The 25,885-nt window shown below is 36.1% G+C and overlaps 1 protein-coding gene across 1 annotated transcript; it reads left to right on the top strand.

Moving 5' to 3' along the window:
* Positions 1–24,889, top strand: LOC121420444 (immunoglobulin superfamily member 10-like). The gene is made up of 12 exons (XM_041615080.1): positions 1–189; positions 13,443–13,784; positions 15,478–15,813; positions 16,204–16,497; positions 16,922–17,203; positions 17,428–17,733; positions 18,124–18,411; positions 19,916–19,936; positions 20,369–20,623; positions 21,105–21,236; positions 22,919–23,025; positions 23,591–24,889. The coding sequence occupies exons 1-12, from the start codon at positions 123–125 to the stop codon at positions 24,074–24,076; spliced, it is 2,916 nt and encodes a 971-aa protein (XP_041471014.1). The 5' UTR covers positions 1–122; the 3' UTR covers positions 24,077–24,889.
* Positions 24,890–25,885: the final 996 nt, after the last annotated feature.

Below are 25,885 nucleotides of genomic sequence, written 5' to 3'. Positions count from 1 at the left end.
CTTAACAAAAACCAAACAAATCTCTCACTCTGCTGTTATTATCCCATACAAACTTGTATAGTAAAGGATCGAGCGGGTCGGACGGGGTCACATATTTTAGTATCTGGAGCAGCCGAACAGCAATGGAGGGGCACTGGAGTGTTATGGTGCTTGTATTTACCGCATGCCTGGGACCGCCCATGTGTTCAAGTGAGTAGAACCTTTAATCATGACTGTATAATATGAATGTCCAAGTTATTTTCCCACGGTCTTGACGTTCGAAGGAAGATGCAATTTACCAGTATATTCGACATCAATATATGAAAAGCAACATAGGGTCTATGTAATTTTCCATTGCTCTAGACTTTACAAATAATTATTATGTTTATTTAAATAATTCTCAATCATTTCAATATGTTCATTTTCAAAAGTAGGTACAAAACACAATGCAACTGCAACTTCCACATAACAGCGACATAAATTCCCTTGTTCGAGGATATAAATCAAAGGGAAAGCGCTTTATTTTTTTTTCTTAAGCTGCATCAAGTTGTTATTAATATCATCATGATTATTATTGCTATAATTAATTAATTATTTTTATTAGGTCTACTGCTATCATTATAATCATTCTCACCATGATAATACTATCATCTTCATTATAATGATAATCACCACCATCATAATTACTTTGATTATTGCTATTGTTGCCACTTGTTACACCTGTGTACTTTTGATCGACCACTTCATAATCCCTTACAAAACCTCTTTAAAAAATGCGGGGTTTAATATCCCACTAAACTGTATAACTATAGAGCTATTATAGCTCCATGGTATAACCTATGCTGGTAGAAACATCCGCTGTATATGACAGATGACTAGCCAGGAGTAAGAGTCCCCGAATCATAATATACCAGTAAGTCATGGGCGATTTCATGCTTCACATTTTTCAACCTGCTGTCCAAACGGACGAAGAACTTCAATTTGCTTTGTGGCAATATTAATTTGCTACTGGGTAGACATGCAAAAAACTGACAACCAACAAAAATATGTTGTCCATAGGTGAATTAGAGCTTAAGATGTTGCGTGTCGTAAGGGACATTTCTGCCTCCCGTACGACACACATTTTACCTCTAATTTACCCATAATCAAATTTTATGTGTTGGTTAATAGTTCTTTTTACATGGCTACCCACTATAGTTTTATCAATGACAAAAAAAAAATGATATTTTATTGCTCAAGCATTCGGCTAGGAAACGAGAAATTGTCAAAATGTCCCGTGCGATAAGTATGGAATCGCCCTCATGTATCAAAAATCTAGTTTGGCTGGTGGCTCAATGTAGTGAGAACATGGGTAAAACCAGCAGTAATTTTGTTTTTAAAGAGGGTTTCTTCACCCCTCAAAAACTATTTTCAAAATATAACCAGACTCAAAATCCTCAGTATCAGCGTGAAAAAATGATATGTTATAAATCAAGAGGCAACTGCATATTTTGGGGTATCACAAAGAGTATGAAAGATCTCATGAACTAAACATTTTTGGGGGCCCAACAAACGCGGGCCGAAATGTTTCTCTTAACCCCGATATCAGGTGAAATATTGGGCAAATGACTCGAGTCTTTGTAGGTTCATGAAATGTAGATATGATTAAGCAATTTAAGCACATGCTAATATACCAGTTTAAAATCATTATAGAATTGTGAAGAAGTATGAACGAATCGTTATACCGACGTAGCGATCGCCGGTTTCATTTATTGTATTTTATTCCAATACCTTTTTGACCTCAATGTTATTTTTCTGTTTCTAGGAAATCACCAAAGTAATAGCGAAATAGATTAATCTTATTGTTATTAAACATACGTTATCATCGTTGATTTTGAAGATAGTCGAAGAATGTTTTAATATTTGATCATGTCAGTTTGTCAATATTTACCTCACTCCATGAACATGTAGTAGCATGTATTGGATAAGGATATAGATATTTAATTCATATGAAATAATCACAATGTTATCGTCTTGTCGCAGACAACAAATAAGGCAAGACATCAATTAGGTGGCGCTGTTTTCCAGTTCCATAGATGAGTTTTTGTTTTAGGGATGGGGCAAACCCAAAGTGAATAACAAAACAGAACATAATTCAAATGCATATGCTGGAGACATTGACAAATAATTTATTTGTGTCTGATGAGGGCCCTCTCTTTTGTTGCTTCAACCGGCGTACAGATGGGGTGAGGCTTGGAGCGCCCCCCCCAAAAAAAAGAAAAAAAATCACGACCGAAAAAAGAGAACATGAAAAAAGAAAGAGAACGGTGAAAATGATATCATTTTTTGAAAATTATGTAAAGATTTTTCACAAAATTTGATGTTTGTATTAAGAATGTCGGAATTGTTGCACGCTCGCTCGCAACTTTTTTTTTTCAACTTTACGCAATGGGCCATATCTAGCCCCTCTAAATTTGTGTCTCATTACTCCACTGGTGGCACCATGTTACCCACAAGACGGAACATAATGTCCTCATTTTATATTTCTAATCGTGCTTACGGCAAAGTTTTTGTGGGCCAGTAATGAACTCGAACTTTAGACGCACCATGTCAATATTTATGTCGCAGAAACTATTGAAAACGAACCAATTTCGAACGGGGTGTAAATGATATCATACGATCTTTTGAAATTTGACTTTTAGAAAAAAATAGAAGTGGATAGTCTTTAGATATAAAGTGTATGAATTGAGTTCAGAAATGTGATTCAGTGGAGGTGTCCTTACATAGAAGATCTCCATTATATATGTTTAAAAGAAGTCAAGGGTCTTGGGAATCGTGTTAAAGTTAATGTGATTTCATGCATTACCTGCCAAGTACAAGTATTTATACTTCCCGATAGGTGTGCCTAACATCATATAGAAAAAAAGTACATTTTGAAATCATGACAAGAGACGTGGATTCAATCATTCGCATTCAGGGTGAAAACGAATTTCGGAATCCTTGAACAGACACTGAACCATATAAGCGATTTCCTCAGTAGGAAGATACGACTTACGTGTTAAAAGAACTTCCGAAACATTTATAGTTTATAGTTCCAGTTTCTCAGAGGGCATGGTGAAAATGTATTTGTACCAGACCTCCCTGATTACTAAAGGTCAAGTTCACCTCAGAAAAATGTTGATTTGAATCGATAGGGAAAAATCAGACAAGCACAATGCTGAAAATGTCATCAAAATCGGATGTACAAATAAGAAAGTTATGACATTTCAAAGTTTCGCTTATATGAACGAGCCGGTTACATGCAAATGAGAGAGTCGATGTCACTCACTGTTTTTTTTGCTTGAATTATACAATATTTCAATTTTTACGAATTTGATGATGAGGACCACCTTGCCTGAAGCACAAAATATTAAAATAATGGAATTCCACGTGTTCAGGGAGGAATGAAACTTCACTTCACATGACAATGATGAGAAAATAAAAATATTTCATGTTTCATATAATAAAATACAAAAGAAATAGTGAGTGATGTCATCAGTTCCTTCATTTGCATACCGACCTAGATGTGAATATAACTGTTTTGTGAAACGAAGCGAAACTTTGAAATGTCATAACTTTCTTATTTTACATCAGATTTTGATGAAATTTTCAGTGATATGCTTGTTGATTTTTGTCTCTCTTTATTCAAATCAAGTTTTTGTTGGGATGGACTTGTCCTTTAACAACTTATCTTGATAATATGAATTGAATTGAATTACGATTCATTAAGAATCAAGAAACAAGATGGGATGACCATCGTATAATTAGCTCCCAAAAAAAATTTTAAGGTGGCAATTATGGGGTTGTATGTCGTCCCATACATAGTTGTGGTTACCTGGTCAATATCAAGATCATTCATTAGCTAGGAATACTTGTTGCATTTCTTTATGATGTAAACAAACCAACAAACTCCAACATGGTCAGTATTGTGTTGACCAGTGCTCAGACATGGGCTGAATAGCGCGCGTTGGTACTTCAGATTTTGGCGCGGGTTGTTCATTCAGGTGGGGTTGTCTCTTGTCCACCGTTTGTTTACTTAGCCTCCGCGCAAGGACTTCTTTGTATTTTCTCCTGCGAGGTAAATATCGTACCAGGCACTCGTGTGATTCTGGTTCTTCTACGGAAGCTTGACAGTCAGCACCCCCTCCGTCCCGTGGGATATTGAAAGAGTATAAACATAATTCGCCCCTATATCCCAATTTATCATGGTTACGACGATAGCAAGTACAACAACTGTCGTATCGACAGGTTTTTGTAGCCAAATTCCACCACCATGCTAGCCCGATTTCCCCATAGGCAGACATGTGATCCCGGACCCTATAAGTTAAGAGGCATTCTCTCCTTCGTGTTCTTTATCTTGTTCTTAAATTATGATTACTGGATGTGAATTAAGCCCTTATTGAGGCTTTCCAACGATATTTGAGAACACACATGAAGGAGTCAAACAGTTGGATGCTGCTTTGTAAAAAGCCCCGTTTTCTGGTTTCAGACAAAATGATCATTCCGCATTTAGGATCATTTCTTCTTTCTTATCTAACAGCACTACCTTCGGGGTAAATTCCATCTACAAAACGCATTTGTGTGTGAACCCATGAACCACTTGTTAACGGTGAGAAAATTCACAATCATATTGTGTTCTTGTCTCCTACTAGGCAATTTTGTGGGAAGGGAGATTCTACCATGTTATACCATGGTCTTACAATTGCTTCCTTTACATAATTCGGATCATTACCGAAGATTACAATAAAAATTTGTTTATCCAAAATTGGATATATTCGTTGTAAGTCCATGATCCACCTACTGTAGCTTATAAAAGACGACAAGTGATAAATGTAGTCCTTGGGCCCGTTTCAAAAAAGTCTACAACTGTTGTAAATTTGCCATTATGGCAACTTACCATGGTAACAGGGCTCAGCAGCCAATCAGAATCAAGGTTTCCATGGTAGTTGCCATAATGGAAAAGTTACAACAGTTGCAAGTCCTTTATGAAACGGGCCCCATGCCATTCAAACACAAACAACCAGTCTTGAAATTAACAAGGATTATGTTTTGGTTTGATAAATAATTAAAACAGAAATGAAGATAAGTAAGAAAAAAAAGTAAGAGAGATAAAAAGATATATTACCTACAGATAGACCAAATATGCCACCGAGAAAAATATATTTTACTTATCATTTTATTTATTTTTAATATACATTCAAAATTTGAAACGTACCCTAATGGAAAAGGACAATTTGGGGGGGTAAGAACTGGTAAATATTAGGATGGGTTGTTATCAAATTATGATGTTGACAAAAAGATGATATTTAGGTCCACCTTTTTGGGACCTATAGCTCAAAGATTTTCTCAAGGTCACTGCAAGGTCTAAGTAAATAATGATCTGATATTCTGATTATAATAATAGATCAAAAATGTATTTAGAATAAATGAATGTATAAAATTGTTTTGAACGTGGCAATATACTGTGTGTCCACCGTATGAATGAAAGCTAGACTTTCATTTAATATTGTGATTGCTTTCTGCCTATATCAAACGCTTGCCTTAGCAGTAGCACAACTTTCCAACAATACTGAATGTTCAAAAAGCTATTTGAACCAGACATATCTCCATTTACAAAACTATTAATTTTGTCTCTAGCGAAGTGGCACAGACAACTGAATTGCCACAACTATATTATACTTTTTGCATGCTAAGTAGCATTGCTTTTTGTCTTATAGGTGTAAAGAGGCGTAATTGTTGAAATGAACTCCTCCTGATATGCCTAACCTGAAAATGTGCCCCACTGGTTACGGATATTCTCTATGGGCACATATAAAAAAAATCATGCTGTCAGTACATACTAATTTATGGACGAGATATCCAAATGCCTACTGTCGACGACAAACCTTTAAGCACGTATGCATTTAAGTAATTTTCTTCGGTTCTGGCCCATCATATGATAATTTCACGGCGCCATTGGCAAGACTATTTCGTGATGATAAGCCTGGATCGTTCGATTCACTTCCACGCCTAATACCGTGTGAGAAAATCTTCTGCGGAATGCATTTCCATTCGGTATTAGTCGGGGAGTTGGTATTGGGGTGTTACACCCTTCTTTGTAGTAAACTCTTTTACATTTTTACTGTAGACGACGCGAATTTTCACAACGTCATTTCATTCTTAGATGACAGTAACAATGACCATAGCTCCATGCAATGACACATGGTTCACATTTAACTAATTTAAACTAGAGTATAGCGCTAATCACCTAGCCCCCCCCCCCCAAAAAAAAAAAAATCTATGAAAAATAATACACAAATGAAATAAACTAAATTGAAATGAAATAAATGAATAAATATATGATAAATACCAAATAAAAAAAATCCGAACAAGTAATGAACAAAATAGAGTAATAATTTATTAGATATCTTGAACTTTTAATTGATAAGACCATTACCGGCATCAGTTAATTGTTACGATGTCTTTAAATATATACAATATATATATATATATATATATATATATATGCGCAGTTGAAAATCATACATTTTAAAGGTAAATATTTTTTGTGTAAACGTGGTATTCGCTCCAAAGACTTCACGCGCCAATGAGCTTGTCCCGTTACAATCATTGCCGTCAATGGCCCGAAATTAGTATTCAATAGTCTGAAAGAAACTTTGGTATGCGGTAACGCTAGAAGCGCCACAAAAGATTTCAAGGGGCATTTCTAGGGGTGGACCTAATCTGGAAATGGGTTGTTGAGGGGTGTGTGGTATTGTCGTTGGTTGTAGTAGCCTGTACATATTTGCATAATCCTCAAACATAAACACTAGGTTGTATCGACAGAGTCTACACTGTAGTTGGATGTATATTACGAAGAAAATGCACAATGCACGCTCCCTTGTGTTTACTGTTCTTACGCCAAGTTGCAATAATAAGAAAACAAAGAACATTTGCGAATACTTCATGATTTTTTGCTTGTTTTCTGTTGAAGGGGGGGGGGGGGGGGCAGATCACAATCTATCAAAGTCCAAAGCTGTCTGTACCAAATTTGATATTCGAGGGTGGGGCACATCAAATCAATACCCACTGCCAATGCAGAAAGTACACAATAGGCCTACACTATATCAACCAACTCCCGCGCGGCGCATACATGAATTCTAATTGGTTCTGGGTGTGACTTTGACATCGATCCACATTTTATTATCAATCTGGGTTTAAGATTTTATCAATTAATACCGAAATAGACGTCATTATTCACTTCGTTCATACGAAATATGAGCCATTGTGATGTCGTATTTTAAATTTTATTCAGGGATACTATTTACAGCATGATGTAAACAAACCACCATTTGCTGATATTGCACCAAAATTTAGGCATCATAGGAACTTGAACATAGACCGGAAGGAAATTACATAGTACAGACGGAAATAAAAGTGCTGTTAAACTGATTTGGTAAAAGTAGGCTTGCGAATCAAAACTTCCGGAATCCGAAAAATAACATCAAACAGCATAGAACAGAAGCGAATATTACTCCATCTGAGATTCTGTATGAAATAGGCAATCTATGTTACTACATGTACATATAATTCATTTATTTTATAGATCCAAAATTGCTCAAAAATGTATTGATCATGTACAAAGTCAATACAAAATCTGTTTCATCTAAAGTTCTAAAAATGATTGATTATTCTCTTATTCTTATTGACAACAGCCGTTAAATTTTAGCTATTTATGACTGAAATAATGTCCCCGATGAGTTTTGTCGAAAAACAATTTAGATACAACTACATGAAAAATGATTGAATTAATTTTGGTACCAGAATTGCTTTCCTTTACAGTTGTTAGGAATGCGATCGAGAACATTTTCACCACAAATTAGCTTTCTAGGAGCTTTATTTAATGAATTACAGAAGAAAATATATGATTTCATCAATGAATTAGCGTATTGATTCATATAAAAATATATTTTGTGCAATTTAACTGTGCAACGGCGTAGATGTCATTTCTACCTTCGTGCAAATTTTTGTCACGATCGCGCGATCGGGGGGGGGGGGGGGTTAGTTAGGGCTAAGCAAATTTTGTATTTCATCACCCTTTGATGTTAGTTTCCTTGAAAATAAGGGTCATGATTGGGGAATCACTGGAGAAACAAAAGCTTTTAAAAAAAAGGGCAACGTAAAAAAAGCAAAAAAAACAGTATGGAAATAATAAATTAACTTCCACACTTAATCGACTTTGATATTTGTATTGTTTTGGGATTGTTTATTAGTGGCTCCAGATGTGGTATACGCATGTTTATATTTCGTTGTATGGAAGATTGAAGATTCTTTATGTTACCAACCAATTATGTGGAAATCTTCTTTGCAATCAGTAAACTTCAACATTTTCACAATTGAACCAATATTATGACACCACAATCCAATAACCATACACCAAAGCACTTGAATTGGCCGCACCTCCTTGGCCAACAAACTTTGGAGGTCAAGATGGACAGGGATGAACCTAATTTTGAGGGGTTTGTTTTTGATAATCAAAGCATGGCACTATTATGGAAGGCCATAATCACCATAAACCAGATTTGAAATACATAGTTTACCAAGCCAATGTCAGAGAGAGTTCGGGTTGACATTGTGTGGTGTATATTGATATATTGAACAGTTGAAGGCGTACGTAGAGGACAGATAGCAAACACACACACCCACACACCCTCACACACACACACACATATATATATATACACACATATACATGTATATATATACATTTATATACATATATATATGTGTGTGTGATCAAATTCATGTTTATCACTAATCAGAAGTCTCTTAGCGTGTTTTGATTATATAACATCAAAAAAGAAGAAAGAATACGATCAGAAAACAGGAAAATAGAATAGAAGACACAGAGATACATTACAAGGAAGATAGAAGTGAGGGTATTTAAAAATGACAAACAATATGAAGCAACAATAAGTAATAATAATTTGTTTATAATATCATCAATACATCAAGCAGTTCCAAATGTAAATGCCTTTATTATTACCACCTTTCCAGCCAAGGTTAAATCTAGTCCACTTTTTTTGGTCGTATAAATCTATGACGACGCAGGTAGACCACCGAAGTAAATATTAGTGTGGGTGCCTTTCAAATTTTAAAATTCATGGAAACCCGTCAATACATAGGATTAAAGATGCTCCAAGTGTACGCTGTTATGTAACAAGCCAGAGTAATCATTCTTCACAACTCCTTGAGAAAGCAAACAGTTGTGGTCGGTTGTTCGAAGAGGATCGACTGATGGCGTACTAATACAATCATGAAATTAAATTATATAATGAGAATTATTGGATAAAAATATATTCCAATGACAACGGCGATGGTGATAGTGCTTTTTCATTTTTATGACAGTGATGATGATTGATGACACGATGACACGATATTCTGATTTTCATAATGATGATGATGTAATACTCTTGAGTGTAATGACGATGATGTTATTGACGATAATATATTGTGTGCTAATGGAATAAGATTCTGCATCATTTCGGTATTGGAAAGATAATTGAATAAAGAAGGCGGCCTTTTACTTAATTAAGTACCCTAAAACTCCATATTCATTTCTAGATTGTATTCTCTTTCTTCCTCTGTACGCATCAGCAGTGCTAGTAAAATCCAGCTCCACAATTGTTTTTTAAACTTCATTCGCAATCTTCACACAACCCGCCAATACCTTCTCGCCAAACTCTAACCATGGACCCTAACCCTTAGGAAGCGTCTTCAGTAATTTTTACTGCTATCAGCGATCTCCAACCACAAGAAAGAGGTAGAAAGAGAGAGAGAGAAAGAGATAGGGGGTGCACATAATTTAATTTCATACACATTTGTGTCTCACACTGATTTTCTTTTTCCCAGTGTGGGCTGCATAAGAATAAAAATTGCTGAACAATAAAACGTGGTAAAATCCTAAAACTGTATTGTGGAAAATGTTATCCCTGCACATCAAAATATACTGTTTGTCCGAGTAGCGGGGAATTATCTTTTTCTTCGGAACTTCGGGTTAATTGTTTAATGTGTAAGTCTACATCAAAAAGAAACTTTATTCGTGGGCATAGGTCCTTATGAAATATAAGCCGATCGGATGTCATAGATCTTATGAACACGTCCGAAAAGGAAGCATTAATAGTTTATAAACTGTCTGAACAATTGCTTCAAACAGGGTATTCTTCATGTTCCCAATCTGAGGGAATCCCAAACGATTCATAACGTGGACCCTGTAGGCGTATGCCCAAAATAGTCCCATTTTCAATTTTTACCTATGCACGTGGTTTTTTATTGTTTATAGTCGTGAAATCTGCACTGAAAGTTGCTTTCACTTATGTCGGGGAATTCCTGAAAACCGAATACTTATTGCTACTTGACCTCGGTAAACTTTTACAGCAGTACGGTCCAATCTATGTGCACCCCCGTCCCCCAAGAAAAATTAAATAAAGAAGCTTGGGATATTTTAAAGGCATACAAACCAGTAGCCTTGATAGCCGAACCTCATGTCCTCAATATATTGCCACACAGCAAAAACTGTGGTGTTAACCGGTGTACATAAAGGACCACACCAGTTATTTTACACCGGTGTTAAATTGGTGGTGTTAGTTTTACACCTATAGGTGTTATTACAACACCTATGGTTGTTACATTTACACTCTTTGGTGTTATGTTCAATCTCTAGGGTGTTATTTTAACACCTCAGGGTGTGATCTTCTATTAACAAAAATTGATGTCAGTTTTAACACCACAGTTTACAGTGCAGGTTCATTACCCAAAATGCATCATTCTGATCAGTGTAGTCTTATGATATAGACCCGCTTGAAGGGTAACACAGCAATTCACTACTAAATACATTTTAAATATCACAATTGTGTTACCACTACCAAAACGGGTTTCTTCCCTCTCAAGCTTCTCTACACAAACAAATTTGGGATAATTTTCATATATATCAAAATAATAGTTTTCTCAAAGAATTGTTTTATAATACACAGACAAGGAGAGACAACATACGTTATTTTTCTTTTGTTTTATTGAATCATAATCATAAATCCTTATCAAGGTAAAACCACAATATTTACAAATTATCATGACAGATCAGAGTTATTATGTCATAAACAAAATTAAAATCAATTACCACTTGGTATACACTTGGATTTTGTACCCACGTAGTCTAATCCACACATGTCGAAATTCCCATTTCGTTTTTTAAATTATTTTTCATTGTATGTGTAATAAAATTGGATTTACAGAAAATTCATAATGATCTTATGACCATTATAGACTAAGTCGTGCTAAAAAAATGATACTAGACTAAATGGTTTGAGACGAATTGGGATTAGATCATTCGGGATGAAAATGAGATCAACCGAAATATATACGAAAATGTTTAGACCAGGTGGTAATTGACCGATTTAACCACTCCTTAGCCCATTTAATATTGTCTCCCGTTTCCTCGGGACTTTCAAAAAGATCTTTACTGGAAAGCGCTATTTAGGAAATCAAAACATCCGATCCCTCTGTCATTTGCAAACTTAAAAGTGTGTGAAGATTTTTCTGATCTGTTTGACAAGTTTGTCAAGGAGGACAGGGTTCATATAACTACAAACAAGACCAACAGGAACGCATCAGTCGGAGTATACTATATATCAGCGAAATTTCAAGAAATCATGCAATACGTTTCAATTCACCTTATTTTACTTGCCTTTCTTTTCGTCATGTTTTCTCACGAGTATACTCCGCGCCGCTTTAGGTATGTGTCTGTCTGTTTATCTTTTTCTCTCTATCTCTCTTTCTTTCTTTCTTTCTCTCTTTATGAGTGTATGTGCGTGTGTGTGTGGGCGAGCGCGCGTGCGCGGGAAAGGGCTGTCACACTCGTCCCTGTCTTACAGTAAAGCATAAAGCGATTGGAAGTCTTTGAAAGTGTATTTTCGCGACAGGGTGACAATGTGAGCATGATCACGCTGAAAAAAATTGCTTGTTTGAGTTTTCTTACTAAAATAGTGTTTACCCTTTTTCCTGTGTGTCTCTTTATTTTTTAGTGTATGTGTGTGTTTTGGTATGTGAGCGTGCGCGCTTAATTGATATTGAAGTCAGACCAATCACTTTCCTCGATGGAGAACAAAAACGAACTATTCTGATAATTGGCAAATATTTAGCCGAAAATGTTTATGTTTTGAATCTGCAGCACAAGTCAATTCACTAAAAAGAAACAGTAAAAAATATCACGAGTTACGATAAAATTAGTAAACAACGAATTTCCCTTGAATTTTAAGGGCAGTTTGGAAGAACGTCAATACAGAAATGTGATAATGTACGGAAGTCATGCGCTATATGTATAATTGTATTGTATCCTATGTCATTGAAAAATGCAACTAAAATATTTGTTGATGTACTTTTCACTCCCAACTCCGACCTATGTATATTAATGACAAAACAAAAATAACTACTATGTGATCATGTGCTTGGCATTAGTTACATATATTTGAAACAGGATTCTAGGAATGGACTAAACTATTTCACTTTAGTAAAGACAGTATGTGTACAATATAATATGAACGATGCCGAGTAAATAATGGATTTCATTTTTTTTTCTGTAAAACTGAAGGTGTACAAAATGCGTACCGACTTGTTTCTCATATTAAAAGCAAAAATATATATATAACCTTAAACATAAATATTGCATTCATAATCATAACTAAGAAATACGGAATAGTAGGCCTAACATGGCTATAACTTCCAGTGAATCTGTGACGAAGAAAATGGAATGGCCAGCCAAATTATATGTCGCCTATATTCTACATCCCTTCACCTTAGAATACTGTATAATGATTGGCCAGTTATAAGAAACATACATGTCTACAATTATATCCAACAGACTTTATATAAGCCACTGCCGAAAAGCGTGACGTCATATACTGGACGAACTTTGGCGAAAGACTTCTCATAATCTTTGAACATACGTGTATATATACACACATATACATATATATAAATGTATATTGTTCAGAACTTTGTTTGTATCAAGCATAAATCAGAAAACTGTGGGTATAGTGATAAGTGTAAAGGACAGTTGATATGAAACCTATTTTTATACATGTATGAAAGTTCTATGTCCGACATTTATAAGATAAGCGCGTGAGAGATTATTAAATCTGCACTTGGTTTTGGTGACTTTTTTAACCAAAGAGTACTTATATCATTTTAAGACTCGATACTTAGAAGTTCGGGTCTATGCGTGTATATTTTGCATAAACGGAAATACCCTTGGTTCTAAACTAGATTGGCTTTTCCGTTTGTGCCCACAATCGATAATTATGCATATGTATGTGTCATTTTTGTTTATTCCATCTCACGATAATGTTTAATATACCACGTTAATGTTTAACTTTGCATTTTATTACCACTTTCCCTTTTGAAATATCTAGATGCAGTTACTGTGACAACGATAGAGCGAAAGTCAACCGTAGAGGGCGCCCCCGTGCAGCTTTCTTGCACTTATCTTCCTCACACTACCCCCGAAGACTTCGGATACCTTGCATGGTCGAAGGATGGCACAACATTTCTAACCTACGCATGTGAACAGTCGTGTGGGCTGCAGGAATCGACATCGACCCCAATGGACAAGTACGACCTTAACGTTGACACGAGTTCGAGTGGGAATCTGACGATTTTTGACGTTGATCTGGATGACGAGGCCACGTACATGTGTTCAGTGCTTACCAGTGACCTGGTCGTGTATTCAAGCACAACTCAACTAACCGTTGATGGTAAGTGACCAATGAAGAACGATATAGCCAGTAGGTCACCAAGGTTATTAATTGCAGATACTCCGCAATCTTTGTTTCTGTTATGGTAACTCCCGCAGGAACTCGGCAGGAGGGCATTTTCCTGGTACTCGCAAATATGGTATATTTACAATTACAACTAAAACATTTCAGGAACTGTTAATGTTATTATTTCAGTTACATACCCACCAACTTTCTGAGCAAACACTATATTTGAATACATTTGGTATCAAACAGGCTTTTAAAAATAACACACAATTTCGTATGACTTCTGGTGGGGCAATAACTAGGCTAGACCGGTTTGAAATGTTTATCCTTAACCACATTCCCACACTTCTAGATATTTAACTCGGAAGCGGTGTACAGAATTTCAACAAAATCCTTATCTCGCCTCCCTAAAGTCAATATTTTTTGTTGGGCTCTTATATTTTCCCTTAGCGGTCTGACCTCGAAGATACAAATAATTTGCCAGAGGATAAGAATTTCAAACACGGTTGTGATTTGGTGTGTATTAAAGGGCGCATGAAGAAAAGAAACCGACAGGAATGGGATTTTTATCTGTATATAATTGTTCTCAAAGATGAAAACTTTATTCTCCTACATTTAAAAAGTTCAAATCAAACAACTTTCGACTAGTATTTGAAAGAAGAACACGCCTCATAATCCAATTTAAACTTGTAGATATTGAACATTTCAGCCAGTAAATGGAAAGTAATGGTGTCATTTGTTGAAAAAGGAACAATCATACTAAAACAAAGTCTTTCGGCTGTATATATCAATGAATGGGTGCACTTTTGAGGCGGGGCAGATATTTTGAGTTGTCGTGAATGACATTTATACACTTAACAGCCATTTAATCAGTCAGTGGTATTAAAATCTACATTCCCATTAATCTTAACCCTGAAAATATGAAATCTTTTGGAGAGTTACTAATTCAACGGGATATTCTAAAAAAAAACAAATTTAAGTGGGTCATTTCTTTTCGAACTTAATATTCGACTTGATGATAAGCTGTATGGACAGAGAACAATGTTGAATCAATCAAATATCATGACTAATGATATTAGGAAACCAAAGGTCATGTGTATCTCCGTTGCTGGGCTATCATATTATCTATGTTTATCCATGTTTATGCCGGTTACACCGTTTGCCTCTTCATCGACAGTATTTTTTTGTGTGTTTTCAAGTTCAGATTAAAATATTATCACGAACAATAATAAAGAATGTGAATTTCATTCCTTTACTGATATGAAAGACCTTTTTTAAGAGACACCACAAAGTAAAGAGAAGCAATAGCACAAGCAACCGTAAATATCATACTTTGAAAAAAACAACAACACATGATTTAAACGACCCTCCCCCCAAAAAAACAAACACAAAAAAGTGTTTAGTAAAAACATGACTACGAGGTGCACGCTCTAAAATATAATCATATTAGGGTCTTGATTTTTGCAGCATATCCTGAGATAGAAATTGTAATATAAGATATATGTGTATAAAGTGTACTTCCAAACCCCAATAGTCATTTAACTGCATAGTTTGATGAGATTCTGTTCCAATGTATGACGAAAACACGATTTGCGACAATGCGATCTTGCGGTTGATTGTATTTCTGTCGTGTTAGTTTGCCACCCCTAAAGTATACATCTGCTATCTCTTTTTGACTTTCCCATAGTTCTTATTCAGGACATTGTAGTGTCAGACTACAGGACCGCGTACACCAACAATTCGGTCGTGCAAATCCAAGTTGAACAATCCTATCAGTTTCGCTGCTCCCTCGTTCTACCAACAAAACCTCGCGTTGAGATTGTCTGGGAGGGACAGCAAATAGATTTCACAATGGATGATCAGGTCGATGAACCGAGCAGAGACGACAGCGGCCTGGTGATGTCACATCGTGTTGTCCATGTGACGGCAGGCATGCAGGATTCTGGGAAGGCTTTAAGTTGCGTAGCAACGCATCCAACGACGGGTCAGACTGTGGTTTCTAGGGTTGTCTTGGATGTCCAAGGTAAGAAAAATCTCGAGAAAATATTAGATTAGTAGTGAGCTTAGTGAAATTGATGTACTGATTTCTTATAATCTAGTAATACACATTAATATCTCCTACTCAGGAATAGCCTATTTCACCTCTCATCTCGTTATCGTTACTAGATCCTAGTTAAACTACTTAGTTACTGTATATATACTTACATATTTAAAAAGTGTGTCTCATTTTTTTTTATTAGAAGTCGCAATCTAAATCTGGACTTAAAATATGGTGACACTGAAAATGAGAAATATAATGAACTTCGCAGCATAATCTCCTCGTGTGTCAAATTATCGCGATAAATATCATTATTTAAATCCTTTTAAAATGGAAAGAGAATATTTACTCAGATATTTTTTCTTGATACCACAGCATGCCCGTCGTCTGTCATGGTCCACGAATGCCCGACATCAGTAATTTCCGGAGACTCAGCAACTCTTCGATGCCGTTCGGCAGCAACTTCGCCTCCACCTGTGCTCTACTGGCTCTACGATGGCGTCCGTGTTCAAAATTCCACATCGACCATTGCCGAAGATGGTGCGAACGTTTTATCGCATACCAAATTATTCGACAGAGTAGACTTCAACAGGGAGTTCAAATGTTGTATCGAGTCCACTGCAATGTGCAACCAGCTATGTTCCGAATCATGCAGACCAGATATTCTATGTAAGAATGGAGAGCAATTTAATAACATCCAGTTGCGTAAAAATGTTCTTGCTTAAAATAGAATAGGAATACACTGGTAATGATATAAACAGTTGTAATGATATTTACAAAGGTTAATGATTTCTAATGAGAACATTTTCATTTAATGTGGTATGGGTTCCAGGGAAAATAATGGATCTACTTGAACATTGTGCTCGGGTTTCGCCTTAAGGTGTCTTCTCTTTCCTATTTGGGTTGTTCTGTGCTTACCTGTGCGTTTTATTTACCCTGACTTTGTGATATCGGTTATAATATTAATGATTCTGATGATGATGTCATCTGATAAATCGCCAAAATTTGCCCAAGCATGACGCAACTGAAGAGCAGTCGGGTACAGTTCATGCATTTTAATAGCAAAGAGCCAATATTTTACCTCGATATGCAGATCCTGTTTCCAATGTGGCGGTTCACTCCAGCGTACCCATTGACAGCGTCATAGAAGGAACCCGGGATCTTGAAGTCAATTGCACTGCGAGCGGTAATCCAATGGGGTCGTCCTTCATCGGCTGGACGCGTATAGACGAAGATGGTAACGTCGCTGGACCGCAGCGGGAGTCACCGATGAAGTTTACCGCAGTCAGTCGGTCGGATGCCGGGAGGTACCGCTGCACTGTCGACAACGGTGTGGGTTCAAGCCGCTTTGAAACCGTGAAGATCATAGTCTACCGTAAGTCTTTGGTAGTGGGTTAAAAAATAGAGTCTAATTTCATTTTTACATACAATTGTTACTTTTGCAACTGTACTCACCCATGTAGATGTTACATCGAATTTCCATCGTACGAATAAATAACATCGTTTCAGAACGTGTTTAAATGCTACTCAATTGATATAGAATGCCATACGACATAGGTCTTTCAACTGTTGATCGTATACCTCCTTGTCATTCTATAGATCCTCCAAACATCACTAACGAAGGATACCGCGCCCATCGCAATGAAGGCGAAGCGGTATCACTGACCTGCAACGCAACGGCGAACCCTAGACCAAAGATCACATGGTACACACCCGATAACAGAACGATCAGTGGCCCGCCCTCTGCGGTGGAAACTACAACAGAACAAAGTGACTACTCTATCAACATCAGCAGTAGGCTGGATATAGTCAATATAGTTCCGGCCGTCCATTACGGGATATATCGGTGCGTAGCGGAAAATGACTACGGAAGGGCTGAGATAAGTGTCACTCTCGGTGGAAAGTGTAAGTATAAGAATCACTAAAGGGACTCCATTTATCCAGGAGAGGTTTTCATTTGATTATCAAAAAATCCTAATTAAAAAATGAGGCACTCATTAGAGGGTCCTTATAATTGATATATCAAATATTTTAACCCATCCTATCTACTTACCAGTGCATATTTGAGAAAAATGTGACATGGTAAATACTCTACTGCTGGCTCTGAATATAAGAACGAAATATCACTTCTTGGAGGCATACATTCTCTAAATCTAAATCTAAATCTTAATCTAATCTAGTACTGTTGTATGTCCACTACAAAAGAAACCCACGAGAATTTATATGACTACATAAAACCCGTCTGAAATTAGAATTAATTGCCCTTCTGATAAATTGTTTTCCTCTAACTTACAGCCAAACCCGCCCCACCAACGGCAGTAAGTTTCATCCAAAAGACAACCACCCAGACATCTCTGGACATCATCTGGCGGCCGGGGCACGATGGGGGCGCTGATCAGACATATACCGTGACGTCATGTCTAGTGGGAGCCAATGAGAAGTGTACTGTTCATCGCGGTATAACAGATACGCATTTCAACATCACCGCGTTGCAGGCGTACTCGCTATATGACGTCACCGTAACCGGAGTCAATGTTTTCGGGGAGAGCGAAGCGTCGAAACCTGCTCGAAATTCCACTGCTCGTAAGTTTCCCTATTTTTTGACTCACAAATATAGAGACTGATCGCGGCCTTTGCGTAACTTTCCCAAAAGATGAAAAACTGGGTAAAAGCGCCGTGGTGTATTGGTTCTGACTTTCGCTTAGTAGTCAGAGGGTAGTGAGTTCGAATCCAACCTAGTGTCCTTTGACAAGGCATGAATCCACACTTTGTAACTCTCACCCAGATGCTAATTTGTAACAGATATGAAACAACTGTCATTGTGGTTGGTTTAGCAAGTGTGCGCCTAACATGCTGCTAAAAAGTTATGAATCGAGTGATAATAGTTTTTTAAGCGCATTGAGCAGTCGCAGATTGATAAAGCGCTATATAAAGACAATTATTATTTGAAGAGTTTAGTTGTAAAAGGATTTAGGTCCACTTTGGACCATTCCGAGAAAAACCGTGTTTTATTTATTCTCACGTACTGCAATATTCTTATGAGAAACTAAACTGTCATGATGTACTACCCTATCATGTGAACATAACATTGGCTATGAAAGAAATATACTGTCTCCAATTTTGTTCTATGTATTCTGTTTAAAATTATCATTGTGGACCAAACCCCTTTTGCAAGCAACTTAAATGAATCCAATCTATTTTTATTAACAAAAAAGCGATTTTTCGTTGCCACTTTTATTCACGTTATCATTTGAATTTCGAATTGTCTCTGTTTTCATCAGAGCGACTAAAAAATTAGAGGTTTTGAGACAGAAAACAATAAAATTTATGAACAATGGACCTAACCCCTTTTGACAAATGAGCTCTTCAGAAGAGTTTATTTGCAAAAGGGGTTAGGTCCACTCCAAAAAAGGTTTTTTTTTTCGTATTCTCCTGCATATTGCATATTGCAATATTCTTATGCGAAACTAAATTTTCATGATACCCTACCCTGGGAACATACAATTGGGTATTAAAGAAATCTACTTTTCTACTTTTTTTTTTTTAAATATTCTTTTCCAAAAAACTCTGTGTTGACCTAACCCCTTTTGCAACTAAACCGAAATGGACCTAACCCCCTTTTGAAAGCAAAGTGATTTTTCTTTGCCATTTTAAATCAATTTTTAATGGGAGTTCAACTTTTCTTTGGTATCATCTTATTGAGCTACTAAGAATCTATACATTGGGACAAACAACAATCAAATATGATGAAAAATGGACCTAACACTTTTTGCAAGTGAGCTCTTCATTTAAAAAAAATATTGTCAGGAGTATCACCATTTATTTTGAAACCTTTATTGTTTATGTTTTTTTCACAAAATGCATCTGAATATATCAAAGCAAAATACATAGTTGCATTTAATGTGAACTAGACTCTTATAGCTGTGAAACACTCAATCATATTCTATCATGTATTGAAGTGCTGTATTTACATCTAAGAAATAATGACAATTGTTGACTATTTACAAGATCGATTAATATTCATACGTACTCAACGTTTTAGATAACTAATTATTGTATTTTTTGCCCTATTTTCATTTCCGGTTAGCTTTGTCACCTGATCAACTTGGTAAGTTTACACAAATGATTCTCCTCAATTTCAGGATATCACTTTATATTCATTTGTATCAGTGCTATGCCTTTTTATCAAATGAAGTGAAACAACTGCGGTTTGACAAATTGTTAATTTTAAAGCCGTTATAATATTTTTCGAAAGGGTTAGAAAACGGATACAAAGACATTAATAAAACACTGGTTCAACAGGGCGACAAAACGGTAATCGACGTGTTGATTCCTTCATGGCTGTTATTGACTATGTTTGTGTTTTATTTTTCTTTAATAACTTTCTACTGCATTGTCGTAGAGTTAATGATGACGGTTGATATTTGTTGAGATGGATTCAACGATTATAGTATATGTGTATTGTATTTCGATATCTCATGGACATTACCTTTATCATACCATAGTAAATAATTTCAATCCTCTTTGTATCCAAACCCAGGTGTAGTCGCTACGTTTGACATCACATCTGGCTATATTACTGTTAAGCGCAAATCAAACAACACAAGGCCGATACCTAAAGACCTCTGCTTTGACTTGGAGGTTAAGGTGATTGTTGCTCGACGCGAAGAGGCGTGTCTGAAGCTCAACAATCCAGTCAAAGTGGAGACTGTAGTCTCACAGTCACAGATCTGGTTGCTTAGCTGTGGGCGGGGCGTGTGCAGCGAGGGGGATCACGTGATGTTCCCAGCTCCGCGTAAGTTGTTTTATTTTATATGCAACGGAAATACGAGGATATTAAAACGTTTCAGATTGTTAAGAAAATTAAGCAGCTAACACAAGAAAATAAAAATATATTTATTTACTTAAAAAAATAGCATTTCACTTTTTGCCGTATGTTGATAATCTACAACTACCTGATTATTCCATGGACCTGGGAAACGGGGTGCTTCTCCAATTTGTCATGACCCAAAACCATCGTTATTTCGTTGCGAAAAGATCACGTTTATATTATTTCTGTTTGCTTGTGTGTTTTTTGTTTGTCTAATTTTATCTCCCCCAAATTATCTTTATGATTGGAGAGATAGCCCTTTTTCGCGCTTGTTTTACTTGTCGATTTTTTGTCCAATCAACCACCCCCTCTTTAAAAATTGCACTAAGAACCCTGGGTCATTCCATTTTGGGGGAGCAGAGTGAATTTGATATATTTATTGCATCCATTTCTGTTTTCTCAACAGCCTTGGAAAGTAAATCGCCAGAAACTAATGACCTCGACATCACCAGCCTTGTCGCTATCGTAGCGGGCGCTGTCGTGTGTCTAGTCGTCATCCTCATCGTATTCGCTGCATGGAAATGGAACAAAAAGAGAGGTAAGGCTATTGTTGGTTTACAATCTTCAAATATTACAACAAATGCTGCTATCAGTGCCTTTTACATATTTGGCGATGTTGCTTATGTCTCGATTTTTTTTGGTCGTGACATTTTAGGCTGCTCTTGACGCATCGGACGATATTTGTAGGTCCGATGTACAGTGGCCTGCTAGCATTGCATGTAGACCATGCTGCTTTTCCATTTCAGATTTCATGCATGCTATTTTTTGTATACATATATTTAAAAAAGAATGATATCACCAACTTCACATTAAAATTCATCCACATTTTTTGCTGAACAGGGCTTTCTTTGTTATTATCTCGTAATCTGTACCCCATATCCAGTGATGACAGAGAATCAACTATTCAAGATTCATTTTAGCCTAACTTTTATTTTACAAAGTGTTAAAGGGGAATCCAACCCAAATAAATTCTTGCTTTTAGAGGTAAACAAAAAATGAGACAAGTTGAAAGGTGAAAGTTTGAACAATATCGGATAAAAAGTAAGACAGTAATGATTTTTAAAAGTAGTAAATATTGGTAATCAATATTCCCATGAAGATTTTAAATTTGCCGCATATGTGCCCTCCAAAATATAAATGACTAAAATAATTTTTTTTTCAAAAGTTTTACTGTAAGTTATATTTTTCTTTCATAATGACATAAAACAATATACCATCTTGATTATCATGCCCGAGGGGAATTGGTACTTGGGAGAAAACCACAAATACCTGATAATTAAATACATGTCCTATAGGCAAATGATAGGAGAGCTGTCCTCGTCCCTCGTCTTAATTTACTTACCAATTTTAAAAACTATAGTCTTAGGGATCTCAATTTTAAAGCAGTCATAACTTCATTATTGCTTTTCGAACTATCTATCAGACTGTTCTTTCTGTTTCATTTATTTTCTCCTTTCCAATACAATATTTTATTGCCAAGACTGGATTTCCCTTTAATATACTGTTGACGAGTTTGCTATTTGAAAGAATTGGTCTATATTGTAGATTTTTTTTATTAAAGGGGATACACTGAAGATAAGTATATGTAAACGACTAGAGTAAAATTCTCCAAGCAAAATTCTGAAAATCTCATCAAAATATGATAACAAATAAGTAGTTATTGAATTTTAAAGAGGAATATTTTGTCATATCAGTTTTACGCACGTTGTCATGAATATTCATTAGATGGGCTGATGATGTCACATTTTCACTTTCATTTTTTTGTTTTGATACGTTATTACACGAAATAATCTGTTTTTTTCACGATAAGAAATATGTGTGTATATTTTGTCTTTCTTATAACAGAATTAGTTGCAGCATTGGATATTTGATGCATTTAATCCCTTTTTTTTTCTTGGAGGGAAAAAGTTGAATAAATATAATTTCATTAAGTTAACATAATGCAATAGAACGTGCGAGGATATGGCATCATTTAGTTTGCTGATTGAATATTCATAATGACATGCACAGATCTGCCTCGCCTAAATAATGCTGATCTTTAAAATGTCACCTTGTTATTCATTATCCGACTTTGATGAAACCTTCAGTGTTTGGTTTGTCTTATTTTTCGCTATTTGATGAAATCAGCCTGGAGTACTCCTTTGAATAGCATGAAATGTATACTAATCCGCTTAATAATGCAATTGACATGAAAATGACTCCCTTGACCTTGTATCACAGGTCCTATGCTGCACAAGCAGATGAGCTCTCGCAAACTTCCAACTTTACCGCGTGGCAATAGTTGTGGCCCGCCCTCACCGTCTTGTCAAGAGGCAATGGAGTCTCAGGTACATTTACAAAACTAACATTAAAAATGAAGAAATATCTTACAGCTCATCGATGCTATTCATGCACCCCATTACAGATAACACCAGCATTTGCTTGAAATCTTGGACGTCATATAAAACATTGATTTTATGTTAATCTAATCATTTTCGAAAATGTTACTAAATGTATGCATGAGTATGGTCAATAAAAAACTCAATTTAATTTGATAAAAGCCCGTATAAAGATTTGGTGAAGTGTCAATGAATGAATTGTCCATTTGAGCACCTACCTTTCAGACTGAATAATTGGATAGAAAGTAGCTACAAAGCTTATTTCCTTAAAGAATAACCCATTCCATGATTTAAATACACCCAATATCGATGGTCAATTACTCTATTTTTTGTAAAACACATCTTGTTTTTGTCCAATCCTTCACATCATAACAGTTTAAGAGCATACCTATTTTATAATCTAGTTCTGCGGTGGACTATTGAAATAGACTTTGGAGACTTTACAGGAATGTTTGCATATTTTATAAAACACACTTTATAAACATATAAGCATGTTTTTTCATATTCGTTCCAGGTATACGACGGTCTAGAGCTGGGATCGGTGAACCAATACATGCATCCTTATGCTCAGTCGACTATCCCTGCCAACAAACACTGCAAAGCTCCTTCTAAATGCCCTCCAGACTCCGATCTCCAATATGGCGACCTGAAAACCGATGATATACCGCCACCAAGTGGCGATAAGGTGAAACAAAATCACATCGAAGGTACCTACACGACTACACTCAGTTACTTGCCAATGGGTTCCCCTAGTGTTTTAAAGAAAACCGAGCGTAAGCCGAGCAGCCCCGTTGATAGGGTGACGAGCGAGCCAGCTTTCACTTCCGTGGGTAAAAACAATGGCGAGCCGGAAAATGACGATGTTCAAACAGCGCTGCTCGTCGACATCGGAGATGAACGAAGGTCGCCGAGCGGCAGTGATGATGGGTACTACTCGGTTCCGAAGAATAGCCGAGTGGCGTCGATTGATGAGACAACCCCGGCGCTCGGGGTCTATTGAAACTGCGCATGCGCTCTTTCCTGTGAGGAATGAACTAAAGAATAGTCTACCAGGAGTGAAAAGGCTTGTCTTGTCAGCTTCATGGTTGCTGGAGTTGATGGGAAACATTCCATCGTTGAGAAACGCAAGGGCATTAGAAATGCACAAAGTTGAAAGACCTGCAAGGTTGTTTTAATGAGTACTAGCGGAAAAGGAAGCTGTTCGACCTACATGATTGTATGATCAATTCATCTAAAATGACAGCATGCTTATACCGCCGAGTGATTTCAAGATACATGTATTTGTTTGGTATTTTTGGTTCGTTCGTATCGGAAAAAATGAGCTAAAGTCGGCATAAACATTTTAGGGGAATTATCGTAGCACTCTGAATTTCCAGAGTCTTATGTTGCAATCGTTATTAATCAATGACTACCAACACTTGCACAATCAGAATTGTAATTAATTTTCAGCATTAAAAACATTCATTGATCAAATATGGAATATTAAGATTCGGTTATTATCACCTATATATTATTCTCGAGCAACCGATATTGCCTGTTTTATGTTCGCCAGTTTACACTAAAACGGAGAGATCGTAAGTTTGTCATTTTGCATTTAAAATGAACAGGTCGAAAGTTGTTTTTTTCTTTCAGGGTTATCAATTAATGTTATCATCTGAGTTGCTATATAAAGCTGCTAGTATTTTGCCTATTATAACGCTCCGTTCATGCACTTTACGCCTTATACAATGTAAGATATGAAAATGTGTTATTTGTTAAAGAATGCTTTTCCAAATATCTAACGTTGTGCATTAGCTTATTCCATCCTTTGTACGGTTAAAGGGGAAGTTCACCCTGAAGAAAACTTTGTTGTAAAAATAGCAAAAAAAATATTGAAAAATATTGGTGAAGGTTTGAGGAAAATCCGTTAAAGAGTAAGAAAGTTATTAGAGTTCAAAGTTTTGGATTTGTGACGTCATAAACGAGCAGCTGCCCCATGTGTTATGTAATATAAAATGCATGAATTTCAAATTCTGTATGGTTCCTGATGACTTAATTTTGTTTTCTATTCATGATCGGGTGTGAAATAATTTGTCTATTGATATACAAAAGGTACAGTGAAAACCATTTTCAATTTTCTGAGAAAATGACATTTCATTGATTTTTTTACCATTCGCTATGTAGGAATGCTGCTCGCATATGACGTCACAAATCAAATAATTGAAATTCTAATTACTTTTTAATTATTTGATGAATTTTTCTCAAACCTTCGGCAATATTTTTTATTATTTTTTCTGCTATTTTTACAATAAACTTTTTGTCAGGGTGAACTTCCCCTTTAACATTCCAGCTTAAATCAATTTGTACTTTACTTTAGATATTACAAGTTATGCGATTTTTTTGGAGGGGCTTTTTAAAGTTGTAAATTTTGTAAAATGATTCGATTAAAACCATTTCGTGCTGATTATCGTAAATTATTTCATATTTTTAAATCGATCCCGTCATGTCATGGCTCATAATCAACGTTAGTGCTGCAGATACTATCACAGGCCGGGGGAGTGTCTAGTCGTGATCAATAAAGACACATGTGGTACATACTGTGTGAGTAAAAAAAAATCACTTCACCTCACAAATCCCCCAATTTAAGAAAGAACTGTGTCATGAACGCATAATTAATATAAATGTCAGGAAAGGCATCTCCCAAATAATATACCACATTTTATAGGGTATGTGTTAATGAAAATTTGATTTTTTTTTTAATTTCCATTTTCATGGTCAACTAAAGGCATATATATATGTATATATGCCACTATGTTGTTGTTTCTATGCT

Source organism: Lytechinus variegatus, chromosome 8, assembly GCF_018143015.1.
Source record: "Lytechinus variegatus isolate NC3 chromosome 8, Lvar_3.0, whole genome shotgun sequence".
In the NCBI taxonomy this organism is placed as follows: Eukaryota; Metazoa; Echinodermata; class Echinoidea; order Temnopleuroida; family Toxopneustidae; genus Lytechinus; species Lytechinus variegatus.
This window is presented reverse-complemented; position numbering and strand designations above follow the sequence as displayed.